The sequence below is a fragment of the Arachis duranensis genome, chromosome 1, assembly GCF_000817695.3.
Source record: "Arachis duranensis cultivar V14167 chromosome 1, aradu.V14167.gnm2.J7QH, whole genome shotgun sequence".
In the NCBI taxonomy this organism is placed as follows: domain Eukaryota; kingdom Viridiplantae; phylum Streptophyta; class Magnoliopsida; order Fabales; family Fabaceae; genus Arachis; species Arachis duranensis.
Genome location: NC_029772.3, coordinates 58,279,214 through 58,303,168, shown reverse-complemented (window position 1 = coordinate 58,303,168; position 23,955 = coordinate 58,279,214). Strand labels below are relative to the sequence as shown.

Here is a 23,955-nt window from a genome sequence, read left to right as displayed (position 1 = left end):
TAAGCATATAATAATTCAAAAAAGTAAAACCAATAAAAGTTGCAGCAACAACAAGGAAATAGAATTGAAATCAGTTTCATAAACTGCACCTGCTAAATTCAAATTATACGGGAAATAGAATTGGATGCACTGTTGATATTCTGTAACACTTGAAAACCTAAATGAGAAGATGTTGTTCCTCTTCAATCTACAACCCATATCAATCTGAATTTGTGTTCTGTTACCAGAAAACTATTGAAGCTTGGTGCACGAAATTGTGATCACAATTTTCACAACTACGCACAACTAACCAGCAAGTGCACTGGGTCGTCCAAGTAATACCTTACTTGAGTAAGGGTCGATCCCTTGGAGATTGTCGACTTGAAGCAAGCTATGGTCATCTTGTAAATCTCAGTTAGGCAGATTCAAATGGTTATGAGGTATTTATAATTAAAAGGTAAATAAAACGGAAAATAACATAGAGATAGTTATGTAATTCATTGGTGGGAATTTCAGATAAGCATTTAGAGATGCATTGTTGCTTCTGAACCTTTGTTTTCCTATTGTCTTCATCCAATCATGTGTCCTCCCTTCTATGGCAAGCTGTATGATCCACTCAGTGAAAATGGTCCGGCTACGGTTTCTATCAACTATCGAATTTCTCGTCTCAGATGAAAAATACCAGGCACAGCTACTGCATGGCTAATCATCTAACGGTTCCCACTTGTGTCGGAATAGGATCTCTCTATCCTTTTGCACACTGTCACTGCGCCCAACAGTTGTGAGTTTGAAGCTCGTCACAGTCATTCTGTCCCAGATCCTAGTCGAAATACCACAGACAAGGTTTAGACTTTCTGGATCTCAGGAATGCTGCCAATTGTTTCTAGCCTATACCATGAAGGTTCTAACCACGCGGACTCGGTCCGTGGATTAGAGACCCAAGAAAGTATACTCCAGCTGTCATCCAATGACTACGTTGAACATCATGTAGACCGCTTGTGGTTGTCAGGAATGCGGATCTTGGCTAAGCGAGTAATGAAGATAGTGGGTGATTGTCACGGGTCACCCCCTTCATTCTGACTTAACTGAATTAAGTACGAGAGTATATATTGGAGAAGAAGTAGGCATGAATTGAAAGAGAAACAATAATACTTGTAGTAGTTCATGAAGAACAGTAGAGCTCCTCACCTTAATCTATGAGGTGTAGAAACTCCACCGTAGAAAATACATAAGAGAAGAAGGTCTAGGCATGGCCGAATGGCCAGCCTCCCAAGTGGTATAAGATAATTCTCAAAAATGCCAGCCTCTAATACAATAGTAAAAAGTGCTATATATACTAAACTAGTTAATAGGGTTTACAGAAAATGAGTAACTAATTGTAGATAGTGCAGAAATCCACTTCTGAGGCCCACTTGGTGTGTGCTTGGGCTGAGATTTGAAGCTTTTACATGCATAGGCTATTCTTGGAGTTAAACACCAGCTTAGATGCCAGTTTGGGCGTTTAACTCCATTTCTGGCGCCAGTTCCGGCGTTTTACTCCAGAAAAAGGTCTTTGGTGGGCGTTTAGATGCCAGTTTGGGCCATAAAATCTCGGACAAAGTATGGACTATTATACATTTCTGAAAAGCCCAAGATGTCTACTTTCCAACGCAAATGAGAGCGCGCCAATTGGGCTTCTGTAGCTCTAGAAAGTCTACTTCGAGTGCAGGAGGGTCAGAATCCAACAGCATTTGCAGTCCTTTCTCAGCCTCTAAATCAGATTTTTGCTCAGGTCCCTCAATTTCAGCCAGAAAATACCTGAAATAACAGAAAAACAGAAAAACTCATAGTAAAGTCTAGAAATGTGATTTTTGCATAAAAACTAATAAAAATATACTAAAAAGTAACTAAAACATACTAAAAACTACCTAAAAATAATGCCAAAAAGCGTATAAATTATTCGCTCATCACAACACCAAACTTAAATTGTTGCTTGTCCCCAAGCAACCAAAAACAAAATAGGATAAAATGAAGAAAATATACAATAAATTCCAAAACATCAATGAAGCTTAGTTTTAATTAGATGAGCGGGACTAGTAGCTTTTTGTTTCTGAACAGTTTTGGCATCTCACTTTATCCTTTGAAGTTCAGAATGATTGGCATCCATAGGAACTCAGAATTCAGATAGTGTTATTGATTCTCCTAGTTTAGTATGTTGATTCTTGAACACAGCTACTTATGAGTCTTGGCGGTGACCCTAAGCATCTTGTTTTTCAGTATTACCACCGGATACATAAATGCCACAGACACATAACTGGGTGAACCTTTTTAGATTGTGACTCAGCTTTGCTAGAGTCCCCAGTTAGAGGTGTCCAAAGTTCTTAAGCACACTCTTTTGCTTTGGATCACGACTTTAACCACTCAGTCCCAAGCTTTTCACTTAGACCTTCATGACACAAGCACATGGTTAGGGACAGCTTGATTTAGCCGCTTAGGCAAGGATTTTATTCCTTTGGGCCCTCCTATCCACTGATGCTCAAAGCCTTGGATCCTCTTTACCCTTGCTATTTAGTTTAAAGAGTTACTGGCTTTTTTCTCTTGCCTTTTGGTTTAAAGAGCTATTGGCTTTTTCTTCTTGCTTTTTTTTCTTTATTTTTCGCCCCCTTTTTTTTGCAAGCTTTGTGTTTTTCACTGCTTTTTCTTTCTTCAAGAATCAATTTTATGATTTTTCAGATTATCAATAACATTTCTCTTTTTTCATTATTCTTTCAAGAGCCAACAATTTTAACATTCATAACTTCACTATAAAAAATATGCACTATTCAAGCATTCATTCAGAAAACAAAAAGTATTGCCACCACATCAAAATAATTAAACTAATTTTAAGATAGAATTTGAAATTCATGTACTTCTTATTCTTTTGCAAATAGAAACATTTTTCTTTTAAGAAAGGTGAAGGATTCATGGAACATTCATAGCCTTAAGACATAAACACTAGACACTAATGATCATGTAATAAAGACAAAAACATAGACAAAACATAAAGCATAAAAATCGAAAAAAATAGAAAAAAATAAGAACAAGGAAATTAAAGAACGGGTCCACCTTAGTGACGGCGGCTAGTTCTTCCTCTTGAAGATCCTATGGAGTTCTTAAGCTCCTCAATATCTCTTCCTTGCCTTTGTTGTTCCTCCCTCATGGCTCTTTGGTCCTCTCTAATTTCATGGAGGATAATGGAGTGCTCTTGGTGTTCCATCCTTAGTTGCTCCATATTGAAACTCAAATCTCCTAAGAGGTGTTGAGTTGCTCCCAATAGTTGTGTGGAGGAAAATGCATCCCTTGAGGTATCTCAGGGATTTCTTGATGAGGGACTTCCTCATGCTCTTGTTGAGGTCCATGAGTGGGCTCTCTTGTTTGCTCCATCCTCTTTTTAGTGATGGGCTTGTCCTCTTCAATGAGGATGTCTTCCTCTATGATAATTCTGGCTGAATTGCATAGGTGACAGATGAGATGAGGGAGGGCTAACCTTACCAAAGTGGAGGGTTTGTCAGCCACCTTGTATAGTTATAGAGGTATGATCTCATGAACTTTCACTTCCTCTCCAATCATGATACTATGGATCATGATAGCCCGATCCACAGTTACTTTGGACCGGTTTCTAGTAGGAATGATAGAGCATTGGATGAACTCTAACTATCCTCTAGCCATGGGTTTGAGGTCAAGCCTTTTCAGTTGAACTGGCTTACCTTTGGAGTCTCACTTTTATTGGGCTCCTTCCACACAGATATCCATGAGGACTTGGTTCAACCTTTGATCAAAGTTGACCCTTCTTGTGAAAGGATGAAGATCTCCTTGCATCATTGGCAAGTTGAATGCCAACCTTACATTTTTCGGACTAAAATCTAAGTGTTTCCCCTGAACCATTGTAAGCCAATTCTTTGGATTCGGGTTCATACTTTGATCATGGTTCCTAGTGATCCATGCATTGGCATAGAACTCTTGAACCATTAAGATTCCGACTTGTTGAATGGGGTTGGTGAGAACTTCCCAACCTCTTCTTCGGATCTCATGTCGGATCTCCGGATACTCATTCTTCTTTAGCATGAAAGGAACCTCAGGGATCACTTTCTTCTTGGCCACAACTTCATAGAAGTGGTCTTGATGGACCTTTGAGATGAATCTCTCTATCTCCCATGACTCGTAGGTGGAAGCTTTTGCCTTCCCTTTCCTCTTTCTAGAGGTTTCTCTAGCCTTAGGTGCCATAAATGGTTATGAAAAACCAAAAAAAATGCTTTTACCACACCAAACTTAAAAGGTTTGCTCGTCCTTGAGCAAAAAAAGAAAGAAAGAAGGAGATGAAGAATAATTGGAGGAGAGGGAGATGGGGAAAAGTATTTGAATTTGAAAAGTGAGGTAGGTGGGGATTTTGGGGAAGAGGGATGGAGGTGATTAGTGAAGAGAATATAGGGAAGAAGATAGGATTTGATAGGTGAGTGGTGTTTTGGGTAGAGTATTATAGACATGTGTGAGGGGGAGAGAGAGAGAGAGAGAGGTGGGGTAGGTGGGGATCCTGTAGGGTCCACAGATCCTGAGGGGTCAAGGACTTCTCATCTCTGCTCCATTTAGGCATGCAAAAACGCCCTTAGAGTGCAATTCTGGTGTTTAACACTATACTGCTGCCTGATTCTGGCGATAAACGCCAGCTTTTATACCTTTCCTGGTATTTAACGCCAAGCTGTTGCTTGTTTCTGGCGTTTAACGCCAACTTGGTGCTCTGTTCTGGCGTTAAACGCCAGTCTGGTGCCCATTTCTGGCATTAAGCACCCAGAATGGTGCCAGACTGAGTTTTTAACACCCATTCTGCTACTCTTACTGGCGTCTTATCCTCTAGGGTGTGCTGTTTTTATTGCTGTTTTTGAATTTGCTTTGATTTTTGTAGTTGTTTTTGTGACTCCACATGATCATCAACCTAAAGAAAACATGAAATAATAATGGAATATGGAAATTTAACATAGATAAATAAAAACTGGGTTGCCTCCCAATAAGCACTTCTTTAATGTCAATAGCTTGACAGTGGGCTCTCATGGAGCCTCACAGATAATCAGAGCATGGTTGGGGCCTCCCAACACCAAACTTAGAATTTGGTTGTGGCCTCCCAACACCAAACTTAGAGTTTAAATGTGGGGGCTTTGTTTGACTCTGTATTGAGAGAAGTTTTTCATGCTTCTTCTCCATGTGTAAAGAAGGAGAACCTTGAGTCTTGAATACAAGGTAGTCCTCATTCAATTGAAGGACCAACTCTCCTCTGTCAACATTAATCACAGCTCTTGTTGTGGCTAGGAAAGGTCTGCCAAGGATGATGGATTCATCCTCATCTTTCCCAGTGTCTAGGATTATGAAATCAGTAGGGATGTAAAGGCCTTCAACCTTCACTAGCACATCCTCTACTAGTCCATAAGCCTATTTCATTGATTTATCTGCCATCTTTAGTGAGATTCTTGTAGCTTATACCTCAAAGATTCCTAGTTTCTCCATTATAGAGAGTGGCATGAGGTTAATACCTAACCCTAGGTCACACAGAGCCTTCTCAAAGGTCATGGTACCTATGGTACAGGGTATTAAGAATTTACCAGGATCCTATTTTTTTTGAGGTAAATTTTGCTGAACCCAGGTATTCAGTTCATTAATTAGCAATGGAGGTTTATCCTCCGAAGTCTCATTACCAAATAGCTGGTATTCAGCTTCATGATTGCTCCTAAATACTGAGCAACTTGCCCTTCAGCAATGTTTTTATCTTCTTCAGAAAATGAATAGTCATCAGAAGATGAATAGTCATCAGAGCTCATGAATGGTAATAGGAAGGTCAAAGGAATCTCTATGGCCTATGTATGAGTCTCAGATTCCTTTGGTTCCTCATTAGGGTAATCCTTAATGGCCAGTGGACGTTCTCTGAGGTCTTCCTCACAAGGCATCACTGCCTTTTCACTCTCTCTAGGTTCGGCCATGTTGATCACAGTTATGGCCTTGCACTCTCTTTTAGGATTCTCTTCTGTATTGCTTGGGAGAGTGCTAGGAGGAGTTTCAGTAACCCTTTTACTCAGCTGACCCACTTGTGCCTCCAAGTTTCTGATGGAGAACCTTGTTTCATTCATGAAACAGAGTGGCCTTAGATAGATTAAAGACTATATTTGCTAAGCTAGATGGGTTCTGCTCAAAATTCTCTATCTGTTGCTAAGAGGATGATGGAAAAGGCTCGCCATTGCTAAACCTGTTTCTTCCACCATTATTATTGTTAAAGCCTTGTTGAGGCTTTTGTTGATCCTTCCATGAAAAATTTAGATGATTTCTCCATGATGGATTATAGGTGTTTCCATAGGCTTCACCCATGTAATTCACCTCTGCCATTGCAGGGTTCTCAGGATCATAAGCTTCTTCTTCAGAAGATGCTTCTTTAGTACTATTGGATGCATTTTGCAATCCATTTAGACTCTGAGAAATCATATTGACTTGTTGAGTCAACATTTTGTTCTGAGCCAATATGGCATTCAGAGCATCAATTTCAAGAACTCCCTTCCTCTGAGGCGTCCCATTAGTCACAGGATTCCTTTCAGAGGTCTACATAAACTGGTTATTTGCAACCATTTCAATGAGTTCCTGAGCTTCTGCAGGCATTTTCTTCAGGTGAATAGATCCACCTGTAGAATGGTCCAATGTCATCTTAGACAATTCAGACAGACTACCATAGAATATATCCAGGATGGTCCATTCTAAGAGCATGTCAGAAGGATACTTTTTGGTCAGTTGCTTGTATCTTTTCCAAGCTTCATAGAGGGATTCACCTTCTTTCTGCCTGAAGGTTTGAACATCCACTCTAAGCTTGCTTAGCTTTTGAGGAGGAAAAAATTTGGCTAAGAAAGCCGTGACCAGCTTATCCCAAGAGTTCAGGCTATCTCTAGGTTGAGATTCCAACCATATTCTAGCTCTGTCTCTTGCAACAAAAGGGAAAAGCATAAGCTTATAGACCTCGAGATCAACTCTATTGGTCTTAACAGTATCACAGATCTCCAAGAATTCAGTTAAGAACTGAAAAGGATCTTCTGATGGAAGTCCATAAAACTTGCAATTCTGTTGCATCAGAGAAACTAATTGAGGCTTTAGCTCAAAATTATTTGCTCTAATGGTAGGGATTGAGATGCTTCTTCCATGAAAGTTGGAATTTAGTGAAGTGAAATCACCAAGCATCTTCCTTGCATTGTTGTTGGGTTCGGCCATTACTTCTTTTTTGAGATTCTCTGTAAGGTTTTCTCTGGATTGTTGTGCTTTAGCTTCTCTTAGATTCTTCTTCAGAGTCCTTTCAGGTTCAGGATCTGCTTCAACAAGAATGTCCTTGTCCTTGCTCCTGCTCATATGAAAAAGAAGATGACAGAAAAGGAAGAGGAATCCTCTATGTCACAGTATAGAGATTTCTTTATGTGAGTATAATAAAAAAAGAATAGAAGAATGATGTAAAGAGAAGAGATGAAGAATTCGAACACAAAGAGGGAGAGAGGGTTCAAATTATAAGAAGAGAAGAGTGTTAGTGATTAAATAAATAAATAGAAGATGAGAGAGAGAGTTTTCGAAAATAATTAAAAGAAAAAGGAAAATATTTTTGTTTTTATTTTAAAATTTTGTTAGAATTCGAAAATTAAGAGAAGAAATATAATAAAATTAAAATTTAAAATAATTAGTTAATTAAAAAGAAGTTAATGATTTTCGAAAATTAGAGAGAGAAAATTAGTTAGGTGATTTTGAAAAAGATAAGAATTTTAAAATCAAACAAAAAGTTAAGTAGTTAATTGAAAAAGATTTGAAAATCAATTTTGGAAAGATAAGAATCAATTTTGAAAAGATAAGAAGTTAGAAAAGATTTTGAAATTGATTTTGAAAAAGATATGATTTGAAAGAGATATGTTTGAAAAGATATGATTGAAAAGATATGATTGAAATTTATTTTGAAAAAGATTTGAAAAAGAAATTTAGAAAGATTTGATTTTGAAAATTAAAGTTAATGAGTTGACTAACATGAAACTAAAAGATATGATTCTAGAATTTAAAGGTTGAACCTTTCTTAACAAGAAAGTAACAAACTTGAAATTTTTGAATCAATCACATCAATTGTTAGTAAAGTTTTTGAAAATTTGAAATGAAATTAAGAAAAAGATTTTGAAAAACATGAAAGAAAAGATGAAAAAAAAGGTTTGATTTTTGAAAATTTTTTAAAAAGATAGGATTTTTGAAATTGAAATCTTGACTTGACTAACAAGAAACAACTTATTTTAAAAATTTTTGACTAAGTCAACCCAAAGATTTTGAAATTTATGAGTGAAATAAGAAAAAGATATTTTTTTAATTTAATGAGGAAAGAGAAAAACCACAAAATGACTCAACACAAAAATTTTGGATTAAAACAAATGATGCATGCAAGAACACTATGAATATCAAGATGAACATCAAGAACTTATTTTTGAAAAATTTTCAAGAAAAGAAAAACATGCAAGACACCAAACTTAGAAATTTTTCATGTTTAGATACTATGAATTCAAAAAAATGCATATGAAAGACAACAAAAGACATAAAACAAGGAGACTCATTAAGAACAACTTGAAGATCATGAGTATATTTAAAAATTAGCTGATAGGAGTATATTTAATGTAAATCGAACTTTTGGGACAAAATTAAAACAAAATAAAATTTAAGAATATTTTAAAAATTTTTAACAACTTTCAAAGACAAAAAATATTCTTTATCCAAAAATAAAAAATATATTTTTTTAAAAGTTACAATTTATATTTTTTAAAAGATTTTTTATTTAAAAAATATAAAAGTTATCTTTTTAAAAAAGAATATTTTAAAAAAATTACTTAATTTTTTTTTGTACAAACTTAATCAAACAAGACCTTAGTAAGTAGGTAACAGGATTAAAGCTACATAAACTTTTTTGTTACTTTATGACAGTTTTAATCATTAGTGACAGGTACATTTAGGTTTTTTCGTGTTTTTTTAAGGTAATAAAATATTTCACAACTCTACTTTTGGCATTTAACTGTCGTTACTCGGTAGCTCGTTAATTTTGGCTCTCAATTAAAATAAAATTTCCGTGGAATGTTCTTTAACATTTGCTTGCCCCAATAGTACTCAACCAGCAGCCCTAAAATCAGCGGGTCAAGTATGAAGAAATTATGCAAAGTGGACAACGTGATATGCATACTAACAAACATATTACTTTCACGACTAGGCAAGCATGAATAACAAGATGCATATGATCTTTTAGATGAATAAATTATTTATTTATGATAAGATATTTTTGGGGTCAACTATAATATTTTTATTATTCATTATGTTTTATTAGGTGGACCAGAACCTACGTAGTATATGAATCTAGTTATACCATCTAACACGCGAACACGCGAATTAAGAATTTCCTCATATTAGAGTCTTTGTTACACTTTCATTAATATGACAATATATGTATTTATAATAAGTTGAAAGCACAAATATTTCAGGGGAATTTTGAAAATCAAGTATATATATATATAAAATGTACATTTCAACCAGTCATCTTCTTCATGTGATTTGGATATATAGTCCATTATTGTTGCTACATAGGTTTGGATAAGGTTAGAATATTACGTGAAGAGTAGGTGAAACATAATCCCTTTACTACCTCTCCCATCACTAGAAAGAGATGAATATATCCAATTACCAATACTATCTATGAATAATGAAGTTTTGGTAGAAAATAATTACTACGCCTTCACCTTCAAGATTTTTACATTAAAAGAAAAAGAAAAAAATTTGGTAACCAATAATTTTCGGCCATAACTAGTCAAAATTTTTTAAAATTTATTTTATTTATATAACTTAATAATATTTTAATTTTCTATCTCATTCTCTTATTAATTCACTTATCATATTCTTATTAGTCCTATTTATTAATAATATTAATTATAATATCATATTTCTAATTATTAGACATTCTTGTAATTATTACTTAATATTTTTTTATAATTTAAATTTTATATTTAAGAATACAATAAATATTAATAGAGTAAATAGCCGTTTCTAACTATGAAAGATTTGGATACCGATTAAAACTAAAGTTATACTCATGCGAGATAAATTTCGTTTGACAAAAAAGACCAATAATTAATTTTTGGTATTTTCTTCCAAACCCATGGCAATTTTTTGGGTAAGTTACCTTTTCTTATGTGTCATCATCATAACCATTGATCAAAAAAATTTCAACATTTCATTAATTAATTCATTAAATGTGTTCACACTACATTGTATTTTATATTATTTACATTATACCACATAATGTATTTATACTGTAATATAAATGGGTGCAACGTGCAAATAGTTGATTTTACAAATTGCAAATTTCCTAAGTGAATGCATGCAACTAATGTAAAATCATCTATCTACTTGGTCAAGGGTAAATCTATCCTCCAAGAACACATATGAGCATACGGGTTGAAAGTGATATGTAATTCATAAATCCTACCAAATTGAACATTACTATGAAGTGCATATAACTTGCTAGATGAACGCTTGTGAAAGCCGGGAACAAAGAGTTGAGCATCGAACCCTCACCGGAAGTGTATCCGCTCTATTCGCTCGAGTGTATAGGGTTCGTCATTCAATCCTCTCCTAATCATGCTTTCCAAGATTTGTCTTTCATCTAACAATCAACAATTACTTAATGCTTGCATACAAGTATCATGAGATCTTATTCATGGGTTGTAACGGGACTAGGGTGAAGGTAGGGATGCATATGGTCAAGTGAGTTTAAAATTTGAATCCTTGATTAACCTAAGATCCCACTAGACACATAGAACAACCTATACAACTATAATACAATACCTAGCTGCCCTTGCATTTCAGTTTTTCGCATACTCATGCATTCTTTTCAATTCACATCCCATATGCTTCGTTATTATTACATTGTCTTGGGGCGTTCATTTTTTTTTATTTCTTCTATATTTATTTTTTTTTCTATTTCTTTTTCTTACATTCTCATATACACACATAAAATTTTCTTTCTTTTTGGTCCCCCTTTTTTTTCTTGGGGTTTCATGTATAAAAGTTTCAATGCATATGGCTCAATCATTCAATACATGAGTATATTCCCACTTCCCAAAATTTCAAATTACAATTACAATACACCTCTTTACATCTACCCAAGTTCCCAAGCACACCCTCCCTTTTGAATGATACACACCTCCACTTACCTAAGCTAATCAAGGATCCAAATCTAGGGACATTCATTATTTTTCACTTAGGGTTGTTGATGTGCTCTAATTAAGAACAAATAGGGTTTATCATGGGCTCAAAATTGGTTAGCAATGGTAGATAAAAGGGTTAAGGCCGTTTGGGAAAAGTGACTATTGAATTGATGGCCTCAATCATGTAAATGCATTCATACATAAAGTAATGGACATATAAAATCAGACAAAGCAAGGATTACAATTATAGAGAGAGAATAATGCACACAAGAATGGGAAATAGTGGTTCGAAGACATAACCACACAATAGGCTCAAAACTTACGTGCTTGTGTTCTTAGCTCAATCACTATGTTCCAAAATACATTCTTGAAGCAAGTTTTTCGCAAAAAATTTTCCAAAATTGGTAGGGTTCCCAAAACACAGTTTCTTGGGGAAGAAGTTATTATTTGACCAAGCAACTCTATAGAGACTAACTATCATGCAAAGGGTATTTACAAGCAAGACTAACTATACATGCAATGTACTAACTACTAAGCAAAAGATAAATCCATGGGTGTTAAAGGGAAGAGATTGTTACCCATGGAGATCAGTCGAACGACCTCCCCATACTTAGAATTTAGCATGGTCCTCCGTGCTACTAACAATGCGCAAAGGACGGTTGGGACTGGAACTTTCACTATCCCCTTCATCAGAGCTCCCATCACTTGGGTTTGAGGTGGAGGTGAATATTTTGGGTTCCTCCATGCTAGGGGTAACACAACGCAGAAGCTTCTTGATGTAAGTGTATCGGCGTTGGTTGCGCCGCTCATATCTATCAATCTTCCGGTGTAGATCTTCTATCCTTTGATGGGTGGATCTTTGCCGCGGTGGTGACGATGAGGTGGAAGGAATAATAGATGGAAGGGCTATGTCAAGGCTTCGGTTGTTCATGGGAAGATGTAAGTATTTTCCGCTTAGGACCATATCGCCCTTAGCCGGAATTATAGCCTTCATGTCCATGGCTTCCCAAGGAACACCCGCATAAGCAACTAAACCAGATACCAATGCTGGAAATGGAACATTGCCCCGGGCGTGGACTTGACCAATCGCTTGCTTGACAAGAAGCGGAACGTTCACTGGTCTCTCCGTGAGAACACACCAAACAAGCAAAGCGAGATCCACCGTGAAGGACGACTTGTGGGTACTAGGTAGCACATAGTGGGATAGGATCTGGACCCAAGCTTTATCTTCTATAGTGAGGAAACGTGCGTCATTGCACTTGGGCCTCATTCAGAGTCGACCATGGGTCCAAAATGCCTCTGGTTCAGCAATGACTCAGAGGACCGAGTCCCAGTCAAATCCAAACTTTTCTTGCTGACGTAAGATCTCTTGGTAGCCATCCATGTCACTTGGTACTAGTAAGACATTAAGCACTTGCTGAATAGCCTCTTCTGACACTGAGACTTGCTTCTGGCACACGTATACCGATTGAAGAGAGGGAAGATGGTAGTTAGTGTAGAATTCTACCACCTCTGAGAGGTTGACCTCTTGTGGTTTTCTCAGAAGAAACTCCCATCCTCGCTCTTCAATGTGGGGTAAAATACAAGGAGCAACTTTGTCCGGCGGAGCGAGTAGATGCTCAGCATGATAGTTCCTCTCAACCATGGCGGAGAACACAAGTTCACAAAAGCGATTGGGGAATCTTGAAGAATCCTTTGCCGGTTTGCTCTTCTTATGGTCATCAATAGGAGCGGGTGCCTTCGCCTTCTTAAATAGCAGTTTGGCTCCTAATGAAGAGTGCGCCTTAGAGTTTGACTTTGGGGGTGCCCTTTTTGTGGCTGGTTTCCTTGAACCTTTCTCCTTGCCTTTCTTGGTGGCCATCCTGAAAAAGGAAGGAAAAGAAGGAAAGCGTTAACCCCAAATGATCAATTCAACAAAACACGCAAGTGAGAGGTAGTGTCCAAAAGAAATAGTACAACAAAATAGTCATAGAGGCATGGGTCACAACATTTGGCATGGGATGCAAGAGGGAGTAAAGCATGTAATAGGGCATGAGAGGAATAATCTCAAGCATCCAAAACAAAGAGCAAGTTATGTTCAATGAGTATCTAATTAGCAAGTAATAAGCGAAATGGGTTCAATGCACTTAGAAGATATATGACTAGAATAAACACCAAGATGGCATACGTGCATTTCCTCGAACACTTGGTGTGCAATTAACAAGCAATGAGCAATTATGAGATACTCAACCAATTAGAAGCCCAAAATGAAATACCAATCATCACACAACATCATCCACTGACAAAGATAATGAAAAACAATCAAGAAGATCTATTAAAGTAATTGAAAACTCAATTTTAATATCCATGGAAAAGCAAGAAAAAGGAAAAAAATAAACAAACAAAAAGTGAGTAGTATAAATATGCAACTAAAAGAGAAAATAAGTGAATCAACAAGAAGCATCTAATTAGAAAAGGAGGATATGCAAAAAAAGTGAGAGAAGAGATATAGAAGAAGTAAAACCTTGAGAAGTGTAAAAGAATTAAGGTAGAATTTTCTTGTTGTGAGGATGAGAAGGAGATAGAAGAGATGTAACGCCACCGGAGGTGGTGGTGGTTGCCGGTGAGTGGCCAGAGATGATGGTGAAGTATGGAAGAAGAAGAGAAGAGAAGAGAAGTGATGGAGAAAGAAGAAGAAAGAAACAAGAAAGAGGTGAGAGAAGGATAGAAGCAGGGCGCGCAGCTTTAAAACTAGTTCAGGCAACCGACGCGCGCGTGCACATTGCGCTGGCACATTGGTGAGAGTTGAGCGAGGGACGCGTAAGCATCAAGGGCGCGCACGCGTGACGTCAGTTGGGCTCCTGGCACAGAGTTGGCTCAGAGTAGGCCTAACTCTTGGGTCATTTGTACCAGAGTTAAGATACAGCACAGGCGCGCGGACGTGTGCTTGATGGGGTTGGCTACCGGTGCGGACGCATCAGTGCGGGCACAGACTAGGCACAAGTATGGCAAAACTCTCTAGTTTTTGTACCAGGGAGTTCATATTGCACCATCGGCGCGCGCGCACAGTGCGCTTGCGCGTCGATGGCCAAGTTGCAAGGGGCGCGTAGGCGGCATGTACACTGGCGCGTGGGTGCCTGATGTGAAGTGGGCACAAGATGGGCATGACTCTCAGGTTTTTGGCTCAGGAGTAAGAAATGCACCACCGGCGTGCGCGCGCACAGTGCGGTCGCGCGGATGCCCTTTTTTCCTTCCCCCCTTTTTTTTACAACATAGAGAGGGCTATTCTAACACATTCGTGGCAGGTGTTTAAGCTAGTAGTCAAGAAACACTTCACAAATTCATGCACTATTCAAAACATAGCATTCTCTCTACTTCAATAATTCATCTATACCAAAATGATGAAATCTACCTAAATATCCTAGTTATTCAACAAAAATAATAAAACTAGCATTCCTAAGCAATCAACAACATCAAGAAGTCACAAAATTCATAAGAATCTAAAGCTAAAAGCAAGAAGGTATACACAAGGAAGATCTTACCACGGTGAGGTGCCTCCCACCAAACACTTTTCTTTAACGCCCTTAAGTTGGACGGTCCTTCGCTTAAGCTTCCTCTCCTTTTGGTGCATCCTCAAGTAGGAGCACTTCCACTTCTTTTGGTGACTTGTAGCCATGGTACTTTTTCACTCTATGTCCATTCACTTTGAAAGTTATGTCACTTTGAGGGTCAAACAATTCTACCACTCCATAGGGCTTTATCTCTTTCACCTTGAAGGCTCCTTCCCATCTAGAACGGAGCTTGCCAAGCAAAAATCGCAGCCTCGAGTTGTAGAGGAGAACCTCATCACCTTCTTGAAAATCCTTCCTTCGGATGTGGTGATCGTGAAAGACTTTAGTATTCTCCTTGTATATCCGGGCATTTTCATATGCATCCATCCTCAAGTACTCGAGCTCCTCTAGTTGTAATTTCCTTGCCACACCCGCCTTTGTGAAATCCATGTTACACTACTTTACCGCCCCATAGGCTCTATGCTCAATTTCCACCGGAAGGTGGCATGCCTTACCATAGACGATTCGGAAGGGGCTCATCCCTAACGGAGTCTTGTAGGTCGTCCTATACGCTCATAGTGCATCTCCTAACCGGAAGCTCCAATCCTTTCTTTGTGGATTTACCACTTTCTCCAAGATTCTCTTAATGTCCCGGTTGGACACTTCTGCTTGCCCGTTGGTCTGTGGGTGATAAGCAGTGGCGACCTTGTGCAATACCCCATAGCGCTTGAGTAGTGCCTCTACTTTCCTGTTACAAAAGTGGAATCCTTGGTTGCTCACGATTGCTCATGGCGACCCATAACGGCATACAATGTGATTTCTAATAAAAGAAATGACGGTATTGGCGTCGTCAAGGCAGGTAGGTATTGCTTCTATCCACTTTGACACGTAGTCAACTGCTAACAGAATATATAGATACCCACTTGAGTTGAGAAACGGTCCCATAAAGTCAATGCCCCATACATCAAATATCTCACATAACGACATAGGTTCCTGAGGCATCTCATCCCTTTGGGACGTGTTTCCCGACTTCTGACACTGATGGCAAGACACACAGAACCGGTTAGCATCCTTGAATAAGGTTGGCCACCAGAATCCATAATCTAACACCTTTTTAGCTGTCCTTTGTGGGCCAAAGTGGCCACTACATTTGGACGAATGGCAAGCTTCAAGAATAGGTTGAATTTCAGATTCCAGCACACATCTGTGAATTACTTGGTCCACTCTCCTCTTCCGTAAGTGAGGGTCATCCTAAATGTAGTATTTGGAGTCACTCCTCAACTTGTCCCTTTGGTTTTTAGAAAAGTTGGGAGGAAATATTTTCGCAACCAAGTAGTTCGTCATTGGGGCAAACCAAGGAAAGCTATCCGACACAGCATGCAAACTATCCAATGGGAATGAGTCATTGATCGGGAATGGGTCAAATTTCAAATTCTCAAGGCGGCTTAAATGATCCGCAACTAAGTTTTGAGATCCACTCCGATCCCTAATCTTAATGTCGAATTCTTGCAAAAGCAAGATACAACGTATGAGTCTAGGTTTTGACTCATTCTTTGTCAATAAGTACTTTAAAGCTGCATGATCCGTGTATACCACTATCTTGGACCATAGCAAATAAGATCTGAATTTATCTAAAGCATGAACAATAGCTAGGAGTTCCTTTTCCGTAGTGGTATAGTTGGATTGTGCTACATCCAATGTTTTAGAAGAGTAAGCAATGACATAAGGAAGTTTACCATCGTGCTGTGCAAGCGCGGCACTTACGGCATGGTTCGATGCATCGCACGTTATCTCGAATGGCAGCGTCCAGTTGGGGCCTCGCACAATCAGTGCAGTGGTAAGAACTCTTCTTAACTCTTCAAACGCTTTCACACATGCACTATCAAACTCAAATTCCACATCTTTTTGGAGTAGGTGCGACAATGGCAAAGCAATCTTGTTGAAATCTTTAATAAAGCGCCTATAGAATCCTGCATGTCCCAAAAATGAGCGGACCTCCCTCACAGATGAGGGGTGAGGTAAAGTGGTAATAACATCACCTTGGCCAGGTTTACAGAAATTCCGTCACTAGATACTACATGTCCTAACACTATAGCTTGTCTTACCATAAAGTAACATTTCTCAAAATTCAAGACAAGGTTAGTGCCAACACATCTAGCTAAGACCTTGGCCAAATTCTCTAAGAAACAATCAAATGAAATTCCATAAGCACTGAAGTCATCCATAGAGACTTCTAGACAATTCTCCATTAGATCAGAAAAGACACTGGTCATACATCGCTAAAGAGTAGCAGGTGCATTACATAGTCCAAATGGCATCCTTTTGTAGGCAAAGGTGCCAAAAGGGCAAGTGAATGTGGTATTTTCTTGATCTTCAGGAGCAATGTGAATCTGGAAGTGACCAGTGAATCCATCAAAAAAGCAATAATGGGATATACCCACTAAATGGTCCAACATCTGATCGATAAACGGCAAAGGGTAGTGGTCCTTCCTTGTAGTAGCATTCAACCTTCTATAATTGATGCACATTCGCCATGCATTTTGTACTCTCTTGGTGACCACTTCACCACCATCCTTTTTAACCGCAGTGACGCCCGATTTCTTGGGAATAACCTGGACCGGGCTCACCCACTCATTGTCAGAAATTGGGTATATAATACCCGCATCAAGTAGCCTAGTGACCTCCTTCTTTACCACATCAAGGATGGTTGGGTTGAGCCTCCTTTGCGATTGCCTAACCGGCCTAGCTCCCTCTTGGAGAAATATACGATGTATGCACTTGCGTGGGCCAATCCCCATAATATCGGCTAGGCTCCAACCAATTACCTTCTTGTACTTTATGAGAACATGTAGGAGCTTTTCTTCTTCTTCACTAGAAAGCTCACTAGCAATAATGACCGAAAACTTTTGGTTATCCTATAAGAAAGCGTACTTTAAATGAGATGGAAGAGGCTTCAATTCACTCTTTACCTCAAGTTGAGGTTCCTTTTCATCCAGACCATGGAGTTCACTTTCAACAACTTTCTCTTGTTCATCCTCTTGGTCATCCGTCTCTTCAACAATAGGGTAGTATAACTTGTTGTGGTCTTCTTCTCGCACTTCCGTTATCACTTCATCGATTACATCACATCGGAGAATGGAATGCTCTTCGGAAGGATGCTTCATGGCTTCTTCCAGATTGAACTTGATAGTCTTGTCTCCAACCTCAAAGGAATATGTGCTGGTGAAGGCATCTAACTTGAATTTAGAGGTTTTAAGGAAGGGTCTACCAAGTAGAACGGAGGATGAACTTCTATTTTCTGTTGGTGGCATTTCAAGGATGTAAAAGTCAACCGAAAAGACCAAGTCCTTGATTGCCACAAGTACATCTTCTGCTATTCCCATCACAGTGATCACACTTTTATCGGCTAAGGCAAACTTCGCTGCCGACTTCTTTAATGGAGCTAAATTCAACCGCACAAAGATAGAAAGCGGCATGATACTTATGCAAGCTCCTAGATCACACATACAGTCATGAAAAGTGTGCCCACCAATACAATAAGACACCAAAAAAGGTCCAGGGTCACTACATTTCCTTGGAATAGGTTCCATCAAGGAAGAGATTGAACTACCCAAGGATAATGTCTCCAACTCTCCTATCCTATCCTTGTGTGTACACAAGTCTTTCAGAAATTTTGCATACTTCGAAATTTGTTGGATAGCATCAAGAAGTGGTATGGTTACCTCAACTTTAGAGAACACTTGAAGCATGTTCAAATCAAATTCTGGGGTCTTCTTTGCTTTCTTCACCAATGAAGGGAATGGGATAGGAATGGACTCATCCACTATAGCTTTCCTCTTGGGTTTCTTGAGGCTTACTCCTTCTTCATCATGCCTTTTGGCTACCTCCTCCTCTTCATGTGGAGCTTCAACGACCACCTCTTCTTCATGAATGTCTTTCATGACCCTAGGAGGTATCTCCTCCAATGTAGTCCCCGACCGTAGAGTGATGGCGTTGAAACCGCCCTTGGGGTTTGGAAGGGGTTGGGAAGGAAGGCTAAAAGAACTTGAGGGTTGGTTGGTATTGTTGGAGGAGGACATGGACATCTTCGAAATCATGTCGGTAAGATTGGCCAATTGAGCGCCTATGGTATCGAATTGAGCATTGTAACTCTCGTCCCGTTTCTCCATAGTGGCTCTAAGCTCATCAAATTGATTGGTGAAAGATGAAGAGGATTGGTTGGATTGTTGTCTATGGTTTGGTGCTTAGTATTTGGTGTAGTTGTTTTGGGTTTGGTTGTGGTGATTTTGGTTGTCTTGGTGGTTGTTGTTGTGGTGGTATTGAGATGAAGATTGGTTGGTGTTGTAATGAGAATAAGAGTTGTTCCATCTTTGGTTTTGATTGTTCCCTTGTGCATTATCCCTTCACCCTTGATTCTGATTACTACCATGAGAGTAATTGTTTTGGCCTTGAGAAGGATAGGGCGGACGGTTATTATAATTCACATTGGCTACAACAAGGGCATGCTCCTCTTGAATTTGATGGCAGTGATCGATGTAATGTGTGGTGCTAGAGCACAAACCACAAATTCTATGAGGGCCTTCAAGCTGAACAACTTGAGGTGGGGCTTGGATGGTTTGGATGGAGTAGTATTCCTTTTTATCTTTTTGTATTTGTGTGAGGATAGTGGTCATGTCCCCAAGTGCCTTGGTTAAGCTTGCTTCGGAAGGGGACGGTTCTACCACACCCTTGAGAGGATTACTTCTCACCCTTACATGTTGTGTAGCCTCGGAATCATCTATCAATTTCCAAGCTTCTCCTTCGATCTTGTTTTTTGAAGGGAAACCGCCACTAGAAGCGGTGAGCAATCTTCTATCTTCCGCACAAAGACCTTTGGTGAAGTAACTAATGAGCAAGTGAGTGTTTAATTCATGGTGTGAACAAGATTCCAATAGCCTCTTAAACTGAGTCCAATACTCATACAAACTCTCTTGGTCCTTTTGCATTATACCCGAGATCTCCTTCCGGATGTAGTCGGTCTTCTCCGGTGGAAAGAATTTATCTAGAAACTCTCTTCTCAAAAAATCTCAATTGGTCACAATCTCATCCGGTTGTGAATAAAACCACATCTTTTCTTGCCCTTCAAGAGAGAAAGGGAAGGCAAAAACCATAATAGCCAACTCATCGGCTCCATGCCTTCGAGCCGTAGAACAAGCAACTTGAAAGTCTCTTAGATGTCGGATGGGGTCTTGACCCGGCAACCCATGATATTTAGGAAGTAGATTTATCAAGCTACTCTTCAACTCAAAGTTTGGATCAAGGTTGGGATACCTTGCTTGCAAAGGTTGAAGTATGATATCCGGAGCTCCTTGCTCATGAAAAGTGATCCATCGTGGCTCCCCCATGTATGGCTCACCTGTAGGATGCAAAGATGTATTAGTAGTGCCAACAGAAGAATAGAAAGTAGCAGACTCCAAGTCACTCTCTGAACCGTCTAGTGATTCGGTATGTTCCTCAAGAGAGGCCAAAGTACTAGCCGTATAATCCAACTGCCGTCTAGCTTGCCGAGTGTGTAACAAGGTTCTTTTAATCTCAGGGTCAAACTCGGCTAAGCTAGAATTCGGTTGAGATCGAGTAATCAAACTTGGGAGTCATAGCACATATACAAGAAGAAATCTAAACTATATCTAAGTATTGAAAGAAGGTAAACTATCTACAATATTCACGTATTCACATAACAAATATCAAGGCATATGTTGCAACCATTCCCCGGCAACGGCTCCAAAAATTTGATGGGCACGGATACCGTCGATAAGGAATTTCACAAGATTTTCCGCGTTGCAAGTATAGTCCTCAACCGACAAATAATCCATGAATCAAATTTAGAAGGAATTGATTGTTACAAGTTCAACTCCAATAAAGTAACCGAAGTATTCAAACCTCGGGTCATCTCACAAGGAATGGGCAAACATATGCATCCATATTGGTTAGAATTCCGGGGTTGCAAGTCATGAACAAGAAATTGAACTCAGAATCTTAATACGCAAGTAATCTTGAAATGCAAGAAACTAATTGAAATAACTAAAGCAAGAAGTGAGCAATTCCAAACTAGTAAGATAACAGCCAATAGAATTTTACTCTAAAACTAAACAAATAACTATAATTAAGACAAAGCAATTAGGATTTTTGGGTTTTCAAATATGAATGATAAAAGCAACTCTTGGCTAAGCATGGGAATTGAGATTGCCATCCTTGTCTACATACCGAATATTGATCATTATAATGTACCAACCCATTAAGTCTACTTCTCAAAAGCCTTAAGTACGTATTGCCTACTCCTAGGCTTGAAGTACGTTAAATAGGTTTGATCACATCAACCCATAAGTCCCAACCTACCTACTAACTAGATTAGTAGTGGGTTGTTGTCAATGGGTATCAAATTGATCACCTAGGGTTCTCAAATCACCAATTCAATGAGACCCAATGACTCAAGGTCACTCAATTCCCTTAGCTTATGCCAGGAGTAAAGAAAACTACTCCATAATCAAAGAAAACATTTCATCAAACACATGGTAAGCATTACTAAAAGACATATTCAAAATGCAATTAAATTGAAATTAGCAAGTACCCACTAACAATTATCAACTTACAATCACTCAAACAACACAATTAACCATGAGAATTATCAATGTAACATTAGCAATTCAAGATTCACAAGATTCATGAGATGGGTATAAAATGACAATTGACAAGAAAACATAAATCAAACACAAGATTTAAACAAAATTATGCTAAGGAATTCAAATTAAGCAATCAAAACTAGTAATTAACAAGATCCAATTCAGAATTCAACAAGAGAAGATCAAATCAAAGCTAGATCTAGAGAAGAACAATTATTTCTCTCTCTAGAAGAACAAGAACAAAAAACTAGCTAAAAAATTGCATCTAAGTGTAAAATGATTGATCCCCCCTTTCCCCCCAGCATCCTTGGGTCTTTTCCATGCAGAACCAGCTTGAATTTGGGCCTCTTCAGCCTCAGAAATTGCCAGGCACGATTTCCTTTAATGAGGTCACGTGCAGCTTGTCGTGCGTACGCGCCATACGTGCGTGCGCGCATGCGTTGGTGTGGATTTTCCTAATCTGCGCGGATGCATCCATCCTTGCGCGCCGCTTTCAGCTGTTCGCATACACGCGTGCGCGCAAGGTGCGCGTGCGCGCCGATGCTGAAATTCCCAAAATCCAAATCTTCATGTTCCTTCCTCTTGTGCATGCTTTCTTTCTCTCTTCAAAGCCATTCTTGCCCTATAAATTCTGAAATCACTCAACAAACACGTCACGACATCAAATGGTAATAAAAGAGGATCAAAATATAACAGTTTTAAGGCAAAAGAAGCATGTTTTCCATCATGGAGCAATATTAGGAAGGGAACACAAAACCATGCAATTCTTGTGGATAAGTGTAAAAAATATTGACAAAACACCTCAAATTCTACACAATATAAACCACAAAATTGGGGTTTATCACAAATCCCTCCCCAAATACCATACAAATCAAAACCTTCCCCAAATACCATTTGAATGTCTACAGCTTCTTCTTCTTCTACCTCTCAAATTACACTTCGAAGGCACTACTTCTTCTTCAACCTCACTGCTTCTTCTACCCTTCTGTCCACTGCTTCTTCTTGTCTACCCTTCCTGTAGGTAATGGGTTTGATTTTTCCGGTGACCCATTCGCAAAATCTTCTCCAAATATCCCTGTAATGTCCACTGCTTCTTCTTCTACTACCTCCATGTTGCTCCAACCCTTCCTGTAGGTGATGCTGTTGATTTTTCCGGCGACTCACTCCTAAAACCTTCCCCAAATACCCCTGTAATGTCCATAGCTTCCTCTTCTACCTCACTGCTCCTCCAACCGTTCCTGTAAGTGATGCGTTTGATTTTTTCGGCGATCCACTCATAAAACCTTCCCCAAATACCGCTGTAATGTCCACAGCCTCTTCTTCTACCTCATTCCTCTGATTTCTTCGGTGACTCATCATTAGGGACATATTTTTCTGAACCCTGTCGAAGACCCTGCCTACTGCTTCTTTGTCTAGGGTTACGCGGGTGTCCTTTTCTGTGATTCATAGGCAGAGTGAAGTATTTTTGAAATTGTCAAAGAACGTAACTCATCCCCTTGCCAAGAACGGTTCTGGTGGCCCACGTGAAAAACCCTCTCGAAAAATCATTGTAAGGCCTACTGCTTCTTCTTCTAGCTAATTTGTTTGTTTTTGTTATTAATTTTCACAACCAATTTTGTGTAATTTGTTCTGTTATTCACTTTCTTTAATCACCGTTGATCAAAGCAGATTATTTCAATTTTGAATGCAATAGTTGATAATAGCTGTTCATGGTTGTGTTAAATGTTAATCAGATTATTGGCTAGTGATGCATGCTCCTCAAACACAAGACGAGGCAGAGGCGAAGCTGGTGGACAATAAGAACTGATAGCTGGATATGCAAGTTCAAGTTCGCTACAACCTGGGGATGATAAAAGATGGTGTGGCCCCAAAATGCTTCTGCGAAGAATATGCCATATGTTACATGTCGAAGACAGACACCAACCCAAATAGGCTATTTTTTGAATGTCCATTGTTAAAGGTAAGCACGCAATTCTTCATCTATGATTTTGATTATTTTTCCTAGCTCAAGATGTTGTGGATGTGATTTTGAATTGTTTGGAATGGCATGCCTATTGGTTATGGAAATGATTTGATTTTGTAAGCAATTTGTTGTTAAATTGGGTTGATATTGTATATGATTTGATATTGGTGCTGGCTAATTTTGAAGAATGATTGAGAACTGGAAAAAAGTTGATTTATTAAAAATAGATCTACCTAGAATAAAAATGTTGATTGTGACACGAATTGACATGGAACCTGATCTGATATAAAAAAATGGCTTAAAATTTTGAAAGGATTTTTTAGATTTAGCCTTTAGAGATTAATTACATTGACATATATGGATTAGATTGAATTGGAGTGTTTTGTACCACCATACATTCATTGTGTTTTATTTGATTTAGGTGGCAGAAGCACATTACAAATTCTTTCTCTGGGTTGATGACCATGGTGCACGAAATTGTGATCACACTTTTTACAACTCCGCACAACTAACCAGCAAGTGCACTGGGTCGTCCAAGTTATACCTTACGTGAGTAAGGGTCGATCCCACGGAGATTG

At 38.7% G+C, this 23,955-nt stretch overlaps 2 protein-coding genes across 2 annotated transcripts; both read right to left on the bottom strand.

Moving 5' to 3' along the window:
- Positions 1–14,809: 14,809 nt before the first annotated feature.
- On the bottom strand, positions 14,810–15,205 carry LOC107490430 (uncharacterized). The gene has a single exon (XM_016111214.1). It carries the CDS (start codon positions 15,203–15,205, stop codon positions 14,810–14,812), a length of 396 nt encoding a protein of 131 aa, XP_015966700.1.
- Positions 15,206–17,670: 2,465 nt separating this feature from the next.
- LOC107490405 (uncharacterized) lies at positions 17,671–18,924 on the bottom strand. Its single transcript, XM_016111184.1, has one exon. The coding sequence runs from the start codon at positions 18,922–18,924 to the stop codon at positions 17,671–17,673; it is 1,254 nt and encodes a 417-aa protein (XP_015966670.1).
- Between the last annotated feature and the right edge of the window lie 5,031 nt (positions 18,925–23,955).

Bases quoted from the DNA above. Each gene is read 5' to 3' on its own strand.
- LOC107490405 (XM_016111184.1), bottom strand. From the start codon at position 18,924: ATGGAGAAACGGGACGAGAGTTACAATGCTCAATTCGATACCATAGGC.
- LOC107490430 (XM_016111214.1), bottom strand. From the start codon at position 15,205: ATGGATTTCACAAAGGCGGGTGTGGCAAGGAAATTACAACTAGAGGAG.